The sequence below is a fragment of the Mus pahari genome, chromosome 20, assembly GCF_900095145.1.
Source record: "Mus pahari chromosome 20, PAHARI_EIJ_v1.1, whole genome shotgun sequence".
NCBI lineage: Eukaryota > Metazoa > Chordata > Mammalia > Rodentia > Muridae > Mus > Mus pahari.
In genome coordinates, this window is record NC_034609.1 from 40295470 (window position 1) to 40305911 (window position 10442).

Here is a 10442-nt window from a genome sequence, read left to right on the forward strand (position 1 = left end):
ACACACACACACACCAGGAGGCAGGAAGCTGTTGTCGGGGAAGTGTCACTTGGGGAGGAGAATTTCAGGCTGACATACAAGAGAAATAAGAAAATTCCCATGTCTACCCAGTTGGGGACTCACCTTCTAGACACTGGTACTGCACCCACAGGTAGCTGCCCCTGGTGGGGCACGGGTCTCCAAAGTAGGTCCCATCTGCCGCAACCTGGCATGCCTGCAGCCCCTGACACTGGCCTAGGAGACATCCACGTTGCACAGAGACAGGAACAGCATGGGAGAGAAGAGGACATACACTCAGCGGAGCATCACAGATATGTTACCTTATCCACTCATATCCTGAGCCCCCGCCCGTCAAATGCCTGTTGCTACTTACAGACCCCGAGCTAAGACAACAGGAAGACCACCCATGCTCGCTCTAAGCTGTGACATAGTTAAACGCCTATGTCGTTGTTTAGCCATCAAGACACATTATGTACCCACCCCCCAGTCCCCAGACAGCATCCTGAGCATCCTGGATTCTACCTTTCTTCTCTGTTTGCTATGCTGCTACCCATCTCTTGAGCCAATGACACTCTTCGTCTACAGCTTGTGGAAACAGAAACAGAGGCTGATGTTTCCATAAGCCAAGGACACCAAGGAATACCAGAAAACGGCGAGAAGAGGCTGGGGAGCCTTCTCTCACACAGCATTCGGGCAGTGGGGGAGCATAACCCTCTTGGTATCTTGATCTTGGGCTCTGACCTCTATAACTGTTAGACAATGGATGTCTGCTAGTCAACACCCGCTAGTTAGAGATCTCTATTCTGACAAGCCTGGGACCTACTCTCTTTTTCCTTTCTCCACACAAGGCCCTTCATCTCTCAGTCTCTCTTTCAGCCTTCCAGACCTCAGGAAACAGAGTGGTCCAAGCCAGAGCCATCACAGCATCCTGAACTCTCACCAGTGAGCAATACCAGCAGGCTCGTGTCTCTGCCTAAAATCTTTCCAGTTCCCAAGTGTGCCACCTGCCTCTCCCACCCAGGTTTTAGATGCCAGGCACCCTGTCTGTGTTCCTAGCACACCCAGACACTCACAGCAGCTTGGGTGCCTTTAAAAACCAAGTCCAGCCAGGCGAGGTGGCGCACACCTTTAATCCCAGCACTCGGGAGGCAGAGGCAGGCGGATTTCTGAGTTCGAGGCCAGCCTGGTCTACAAAGTGAGTTCCAGGACAGCCAGGGCTATATAGAAAAACCCCCGTCTCGAAAAACCAAAAACCAAACCAAACCAAACCAAAACAAAACAAAACAAAGCAAAACAAAAAAACCAAAAAACCAACAACAACAAAAAAACCAACCAACCAAATCCAGGTTCCCTCTGTGTCCAGCAGCCTCCATCTCTTCCCAGCAGGAAAAGGCCCAGGCTCCTTGGATGGACTTCCTGTCACCTGGTGTGCTAGAATCACATTCTACACTGGAGTTTCCTATGCCACCAAGCTCGCTCTTCCTGTAGGACTTTGCATACCCCTTCCCCAAACCCTCACCTGCACCTTTCCTGGTGGTCTCCTTATTTCCCATCTCCTCTGGGGAGTCAGCCAGTCAATGCACCCCCGTGTCCCCTCACCCGACTCTGTCCCACATCACAAACAATCTCATCGCCCAGACAGCCCAGTCCAAGCATGTGTGGAGGACACATGTTCATCTCCAGCTGCTCAAGCAGCGGCTCCAAACGGCCCAGGTTCTTGTCCTCCAGCTCTAAAGGACAGAAATCTGGGTAGACTGGACTGGTTGCTTTCTCTTCATCCTCAAATGCGGCCTCTCCAGGCCACAGTGTGCTCACACCCGGAACCTTGCTGGCTTCTCCTCCCCAGCTCCCTTCTGTTTCCTTGAGGAGAGAGTCCCCTGCCTAGAGGGTTTACCTTGTTCTCAAATGGGCAATCCTGGAGATTGACTTGGGGATTGGGGGAAGGGGGGTCTCTATCCCCAAATCAGGTGACTGGTGACCTTAAGCATACCCGGGAAGTCCCTGTGCCTTGTGAGTGGCTTTTTGAACCCCAATCCACCACTCCCACAGTTCTAGGCATCAGGGTGCTGTAAAGGCTGTTTCGTTTCTCAGATCTTCCAAAACCTTAAAAAACAGCTCCCTGGACAGAACTGCCCAGTTTAATGACCTAACATGATTGATGGATTATCTCCTCCTCTCCCTTTTCTTTCCCTCTGGTCCTTCCCTCTCCTCTCCCCTCCCTCCTCTCTTCCTTTCTCCCTTCCCTTCTTTATACATTTTTACATTTTTAAACAAACCTTCAATAGGTAGCTAGTGAACTCTATGTAGATCAGGCTAGTCTTGAACTTGGAGATATCCACCTGCCTCTCTCTGCCTTCCCAGGGCTGAGGTTAAAGGGGTAGACCGTTGCTGCCGCTGACTGATTTCTAGTTTTGGAGCGGGGTGGGTGGAGTCTCGTTCTACTGTTTAGGCCGACCTTAATCTTTGACCTTAAACAGTCCTCTTGTCTCCATTTCCTGAGTTGCTGGGAATGTTGGTATAGGCCACTGCGTCCAACTCAAAACATTAGCTCTTTCAATTGTGGCTTTTAGGGGTGTGGGGGTTTGGGAGAATTAAATCTAAGACCTCCCACATGCCAGACAGGCTGTCTGCAGCAAGCTACACCCCCAGCTCTCAGCATAATACCCTAGCACAAGGAGGCATAGTAGGTGACTGCCCTCCGTCTGGTTACATACTCCTATGGGTAGCCACAGCACTAGATGGTAGTCTGTGAAGGCCTGGGGAGTATTTTAAACGTTCTGTGCACTGTTGGGTCTCGAGTAAACACACAGCTAGCACACGGTAGATCTAAAGCACGTTTTTATTGAGTAAATGCAGTCAGTGCCTCTTGTTCCCTCCCATGGGCAACATTTATCTGTCTCCTCCCTGGACTCTGAGCTCTTCGAAAGCAGACACTTGATTCATCCTATCTCTACAGATCCCAGGGTGCATGGCACTATTGGTCTTCAATAAATGTTTATTGGCCACTCGGTGGTTGAGTGATCGGGCACTCTGATACAATCAGATGTTGGGGCCCTGCCAGGTTTTTCTCACCCTTTCCCAATGGGGTCCAGGTTTCCCTTCCAATATGCTCTCTGGGGTGTGCTGACCCTGTTTCCAAAACTTAGCCTATTGTTGAGGAAGCAGCCAGCCCAGCTCCAGCCTGCTGTGGGGAGGAAGCCTCCTGCCTCTGCTTCTCCAGCTGAGGTCCTTCCATCTTGGAGGACCCAGCACAGAAGTCTGGAACTCTGAAGAGAGCCTTTGAGAACTACAAACTGATTTCAGTATTTTCTATCCCCACACCAGCACCAGGGGGGAGCAAGGACCCTGTGGTGACCATGTGGGGCAAAGAGGAGTTCCGAGGGAGAAGAACCCTGTTCTCCCCAGAGGGAGGAGGCACGGAGAGTATTCTGCACCCCACAGTCCTCACGGGTCTTTGTTTAGGGACAGATTCTCTGAGAGGAAACGCTAACAGGCACATCAAGGAGACTGAACCCATGGCCTCAGGGATCCTAGGCTGAACGCCCAACTTTGTGTCCTCATTAGCTGAGGAGCTGAAAATACCTGCCTTTCCAGGTCCCTGGTGTCTGAACAAACAGACAAAGACAGATTTCCCCAATGTCTCGGATCCTGGAAGGTTCTGGAGTCTTCACAGGAAACCCCAGGAAGCCCAGCTAGTCCCTGAAACTGAACCCTTTGATGGAGCAAGGACTGGTCAGAGGAGATTTTAGCTGATTTCAAGGGATGGGGGAGCCCAAGGGAAACCACCACACAGGTAGGGGATGTCTGTTTTAAGGGCTGGAGAGATGACACAGTCAATAAAGCACTTACCGCACCAACACATAGACCCGAGTTCAACTCCTCGGAACCCAGGTAGAAAAGCAGGGTACAGTGACACAAATGTATAATCTTAGCACTGTGAAAGCGGAGACAGGCAGATTCCTGAGGTCCATTGGCTAGCTAGTCTAGTCTGACGTAGTCTAAGCGAGTGCCCTGTCACAAGAGAACCCCGACTGATGACACCTAAGGTTGTCTTCTGACTTACACATATGGGGAGGGGAAGGGAAGGAGGAGCGCTGTGTAAGAGGCAAACTAAATAAACCAGAACAGCATGCACCAAGAGGGACCGCACATCCCCACAACAACGTTAAGCTGAGGGATGACACAAGGCTTAGGGAAGCCCAGGAAGAAGGCAGAACTGAGGACCAGGTGTACTGTTCATAAACACAGTGTTTCCAGCAGTAACAGGCAGGGTTGGAGCTCCTTGGAGCCATATTCAATTCTTTCTGAGCAAATCTGAAGCAAATGCTACAATGTTACATGGTATTAAGAGCTAGCAAAGGTGGATGGATAGTAGCTGTCCCGGAGTTTATCACAATAATCTTTACTCTTGGCTAGCTTGAGACAGGGACTCGCTTAGCACAAGCTGCTCCCAAAGTTGCTAGGTAGTTGGGGGGAGGGCTTGAATTCCTGATCCTCTTTCCTCCATATATCCCAAGTGCGAGGATCACTGACAAACCACACAATCCAGCTCTCTTGACTCTTGCCTGCAGATTTGAACAGTTTTGTAATTTTTAAATGTGGGTTAACTAAGTTGATGGTCTCTGCACCTAGGAGGGGTAGGGCAATTAGAAACCTTTCTGCCTCAGAAGCTGGGTTTGATGACCTTGGTGAAGGTGCTTCGGTGTCCTATTTAAGGGCTGCAGGGCCCTGGGGTCCTACCTGCCACCTCATCCTTGACGCTGACCCAGCCACATTCTCCCTCCAGGTCTGAGGGAGGCCAGATGCCCCGAGTGCACAAATAGGGGGTCTGGCGCCCATAGAAAGCATCCTGGACTAGGATGACCTCTCCAGAGTCACAGTGCATGGTGGCGTTGTGGCCCTCACAAGCCAGGCTGTGGCCGGCCCCTGCAACAAAGGGACGGTGACAACTTAGGAACACACAGAGAGCTGGGAGAGTGCTGGGCTACAACTGTGAGACACAAGGATGAAGCGGGGCCAGCTGGAGAGGAGAAGAGAGATAGAGAGCATCACACAGGAGGAGGCTCAGGAGTGGGGAAGAGGGGGAAAGACCCAGAGATGAAAAGGGAGAAAGTCCCAAACAAACAAGAGAGTGTCAGAAGAAGTCTGCAGGCGAGGCACCTGGGCAGGAAGATGAGGGACCCAGAGAGAAGAGAGGAGGAGAGAAGGGAAGGAAGAGACCCACCATGATACCGAGTTAGGGGAGACAGAAAGACCACATGGAGGGGATCGATAAAGAGAGAAGGTTAGAGAGATGAGGACTGAGGGGGGAAGAGGCAGACAGGCAGGAGGGGGAACAGGAAGGGAGGGAAGCAGATAGGCAGGGGGGGAGAGAGAGGGGTACAGGGAGGGAACCCCTACAGGACCAGCTCACCAAACTGGCAGATGAAGGCAAAGGTTTGTGTGCAGCCCTCTAGGGCAGCCCACTGAGACGAAGGACCACTCCCGATGTAGCCGCAGCTCCCTGGGGCTGGTGTGGCCTGTCCTTCCTGCCAGTTGCTGTAGTTGACAGTTGAGGTGTCCAGCCAGGTTCCAGAGCCTGAATGGAAGCAAGGGTGTTAGGGCTTAGCAGGGGTCCTCTCTGACCCTGCCTTATGCAGAGCGCTTGCCAGAACTCAGCTCCTCCTATGCCATAGGTGCTCCATCATGTCTCTCTTTCCCCACACCAGAGAATGGGTGTGTCCTCACCATTAGTTTCAAATGCTCAAACATAAACTGGACACCGTCTTGGAGCCCCCGTAAAAGGCGGTGCTACCTAGCTGCTAGGAGTGACAGAAGGTAGAGAGCCCAGAGCGTTCCATTGATGCTCATGGGTCGATGACGCAGGGCATCTGCTCAGCCATGTCTAGGCATGGGTGGAGTTCATACTGAAGTGGCTCGCATTGCTCCAGAAGGTTTCTAGAGCCCGAGAAGGTGGTTGGAAGTGTTCAGGTGTGAGACTCGGCAACCTCCCGGGGAAGGTTTGCCCTCAGAATGCATGTACGGAGGCACCGCACCACTGAGAACACGGACTCCAGAACTCTATAGAGGAATGTAAGCGTGTTTTTAGACCAATCCCCTCTGCTAGTTACCATACATGAATTATTTTGTCTAGTGCACCAAACAACTAACAAATGGTCTCTTTGCCATGAAAATTAGAGCACGTTAATTTGCCCTCCCGAGGTTCTGGGTAAGATGTAGCAATAAGAAGTTTTATCACAGGCTTCTCATCAGACCCAGCTACGCAGCCCCTACCTTCTACAGTGCCATTGTACCCTGAGCCGCCCGTGAGTCCGATCCACCATTCTCTGTCCTGGGTGATGTGTCTTTGCAGGAACTGCTGGGTGTCTTCATCGGGAATGAAGGCCAGATGGCCTCCGTGCTCTTCACACCAGCCCTGGGCACCGTGGAAGGTGTGCTCCAGTGGCACGAACTCATAGCAAGCGTCTCTGAAGAACACCTGGCTCCTTGAGCAGGGGCTGCTTCCTTCTGACTTAGCCACAGTGGCTCCACTACTTAGTGCGAGCCCCAGGAACACCAAGCCTGCCATGGTCCTCCTAGGACCACTGCCAGGGCTGCAGGGTGGAGATCGGCCCCCATTTCTTTATATGTTGCCATTCCCACAACTGCACACCATCCATCATCCTTTCCTTCTTTGCACCAAATAATACTCTTTTGTTTATGGGACAAAATACACGGGGTGGATGTGTCTGTGTTTTGGCTTCACCCAGCTCTCTGTTCAATGCCTGTCTGAAAACCAATTCATGTTTAGATTTCTTCTAGAGGAAGATAAAGTTGCTATGACACCTGTTTGACAGATTCCTTACTATTCTTTTTTTCTTTTTCTTTTTTGGTGGGGGGCATTACCTGAATGCCCAGTGTTTGCAGAAAAGCAGTCAGCATGCAGGAGGTATGTGATACAGCTGGCATAGAAAATTAGTTATAGGATGGCACACATTCAGAGTGGTACCCATATGCAGTCCTTTTGTGTGGAAGGACATCTGCGCCCAGGTGATAACCGTCTTCTCTTGTCTGATGGGACAGGCAGGTCCCCTTCTGACACATCATGTCATCATTTATGCTGACCAGAGGATAAAGCATCCCTGCAAAATTTATTTCATGTCATCAAATAGCTTTTATAAACTATCCACCCCCAGCCACCATCTGGAGTGTGTCCAGGATCAGTGGTAAAATGACATGGTCTTATCTTTGTACACAAGACTCTGTCTAGTCTGGCCCCGGACAATATGCCAGTCCTTCCAGCCCACTTCTTCTCCTTCAAGGCTTAACTCAAAACTACTTCCTGAGACTGGGGAGATGACTCAGGGTAAAAGCAGAAACCACACAGCACAAGCCAAAGTTTGGTCCCCAGAACCCGGTAATAGTCCAGATGTGGTAGTGTGCGGGTATGATCCCAGCACAGCAAGATTCTAACAAGACATAGCAAACAATCCTAAGGCAAGATGGGAGGAAGGGACAAGCCTTCTGCAGTCTCTCTGCTGCCCCAGCCTCCTGTCTTAAAAAGATGTCATTACACCTCTACCTGTGTGTGTGTGTGTGTGTGAGTGAGTATGTGTGTATGTCTGTGTGTGTGTGTTTGTGTGTCTGTGTGTTTGTGTCAGTGTGTGTCTGTCTATGTCTCTGTGTGTATGTGTCTGTGTTTATGTCTCTGTGTGTGTCTCTGTGTGTGTCTGTGTCCATATGTGTGTCTCTGTGTGTCTTTGTGTGTCTATGTCTCTGTGTGTGTCTGTGTCTGTATGTATCTGTGTCTGTGTGTATGTCTATGTGTGTGTCTATATGAGTGTGTCTGTGTCTATGTGTGTCTCTGTATGTCTGTGTCTATGTGTGTGCATGTGGCTCTGTGTATGTCTGTGTGTCTGTGTCTTTGCATGTCCGTGTGTGTGTGTGTGTGTGTGTGTGTGTGTAGAGGTCAGTCCCCCCCTCCCTGGGTTTTAAACTTCACTCCTCAGGCTTGAGCAGAGAACAACTTGGATAAGTCAGTTCTCTCCCCTCCACTGTGGGAGCCTTGACTCCCTGAACCGCGCGCGTCTCTCCAGCCTCCTGCTTCAGATTCTGAGAGAGGCTCTCTCACTGAACTTGAAGCTCACTAGCTAGCTAGACTGACTGGCCAGTGACGGCCAGGAATCCTCCTGTCTCCCCAGGGCTGGGATTACAGACACACGGGTCACTGCCTCCGCTCTGACGTGGGGTTTGGGGGCTAGAGTTCAGGTCCTGTTGCTTCTGTGACAGACTTTTCCAACCAATCTCTCCCCAGCACCATCTGTAACGATCGCCTTTTATCGCCTTTCTCCTCATCTCTACTGGTGACTACAGATCTACATTTCTGCCTCTAGATTTGCCCCTTCTGGAATCTTCCAGTTTGTCATGAGCTGAGTCTGGCTTGTCTCACCAAGTCATGCTCTCTGGGCTCACACGTGTCCTAGTGTGTACTCATAGGCACATACGACCTTTTGATGTAACATGACTCTCCAGTCTACAATGTTCACACTCAGCTGGGGATGGAGAAGGCTCTGAGTTCACTCTCCAGTGCTGTGAAAACAGCAAAAAAAAAAAAAAAAAACACCAAAGTTCACAGTACGGACTTCACAGGTGTGTGACAAAAACATTGCAAAAAAAAAAAAAAGCATGTAATACTTTTAAACAAGGTTACATTTTTTAGACTCGTGTACTTTTATATAGATACTTTCTAACTATTTTATGTACATTGGTGTTTTGCCTGCTTATGTGTCTGTATGAGATCTTGGAGTTACAGACAGTTGTGAGCTGCCATATGGGTGCTGGGAACTGAACCCGGGTCCTCTGGAAGAGCAGCCAGTGCTCTTAACTGCTGAGCCACCTCTCCAGCCCCAACTTGTGTACTTTTAATTTTATGTTTATTTACTAGTTGCTTTTCGTGCACACAGGAGGAGATGGTTCTCTCCTTTCATCTTGTGAGTCCCGGGGAAATGAACTCAGGTTGTCAGGCTTGGTGGCAAGGTCCCTTGTGCTGCACCATCTTGGAGGCCCTACATTTAGCTGTAGTGGTGGCGGCGGCGACGGCGGCGGTGGCTGTGGTAGTGGTGGTGGCGGTTATGGTAGTGGTGGCAGCAGAGGGGTGTACATACCACCACACATATGTAGAAGTCAGAGGACAACTTTATGAAGTCAGTTTCACCTCTCTGTGGGTTCCAGGGAATCAATCTCATGTCATCAGGCATGAGCAGCAAACTCCTTTGCCTACTGAACCATCACACCAGCCCCAAACCTTATGATTCCATGTTGGGCTATATTCATAGCTATCCTTGGTCACGTGTGGTCCAGACCACTGGTTGGACACACCTAACACTGCTCTTTTTAAGTCCCTGCAGCCTTTATGGGGATAAAGCTCACGCTCTCCCTCTTCACCTAGGAAACATTCGGGCTGCATTCCTTGGGGGACGAGACGAAGTCCCTTTAACCATGTCTCTCCCATGACTGGCTCAGTGCAGGATTTGATGGGTGTCCACTTGGCCCGGACTTTCAGTTTCTGAGGCTGATCCTTCCCCACCCACCCCCATTTCTGCAAACCTCTCAGAGCCCCGAGCAGTGGAGCTGCCAGATAGAAGAGGGACAGAGTCGGGGGGCAGGGCAGGATATGGTGTCACTGTATGATTCAGGGGCTGGAATGTAGTCGGGGCAGAACTGGCCTGTTATCTGCAGAGGACAAACTTCTAGTGACTTCCATCAGCAAACTATGTGAAAGGCCGCACGCAATGATAGCATATCTCCCGGGTAAGGGCTTAGTTTATGCTTCTAATGAGATGAGCTTGGGGACTTCAGATGACACATGAGAGTCTGCAGGCTAACTTCCATCTTCGAATTCTTTGAATTCTGATAAAGTATAAGTTGCCAGCCTCAGGATCCATCTTGGTGAATTCACCGGCTCTCAATGTCCCTTAGCCTCTGTGTCTGTGAGATCCATATATCTAGTAGCCAGGACACAACTGGTCTCATGTGAGCATATTGCTATTGACCGGGTCAGCCATCTGAGCCTGTAGCTCAGCAAACACAGAGGGCAGAAAGCCAGCTCGTTTGGTCTAAACAGAGCATGGGTCCTCTAAGGCTCTAAAACGACCTCTAATTAGGCATCGGGGAGGTGACTCAGTTAGTTAAATGCTTTGCCAACAAGCATGAGGACCGAGCTTGGGCCCTAGCGCCTATGTAGAAAAGACAGGCTTGGGGCTACATGGTATAATCCCAGCCCTGGAGACAGGCAGATGCCTGGGGCTCACTGGCCAGCCATCCTAGACAATTTTGTGAGCTCCAGGTCAGTGAGAGAATTCTAACCTGGTCTAAAAAAAAAAAAAAAAAAAAAAAGGAGCGGGGAAGCACCCAAACTCGTTCTCTGGTCTCCACACCCATGTGCATGCACAAACACATGACGC

The 10442-nt window shown here is 50.4% G+C and overlaps 1 protein-coding gene across 1 annotated transcript in view; it reads right to left on the bottom strand.

The window, feature by feature from the left end:
* The window catches only part of Pkd1l2 (polycystin 1 like 2), an 83913-nt gene extending 77345 nt beyond the window's left edge, over positions 1–6568 (bottom strand). The window contains exons 1-4 of the mRNA XM_021220230.1: positions 6274–6568; positions 5414–5578; positions 4741–4926; positions 124–234 (exon numbers count right to left, since the gene is read on the bottom strand). Of these exons, the coding sequence (XP_021075889.1) occupies positions 124–234; positions 4741–4926; positions 5414–5578; positions 6274–6568 (757 nt within the window). The remainder of the gene's footprint in view (positions 1–123; positions 235–4740; positions 4927–5413; positions 5579–6273) is intronic.
* Between the last annotated feature and the right edge of the window lie 3874 nt (positions 6569–10442).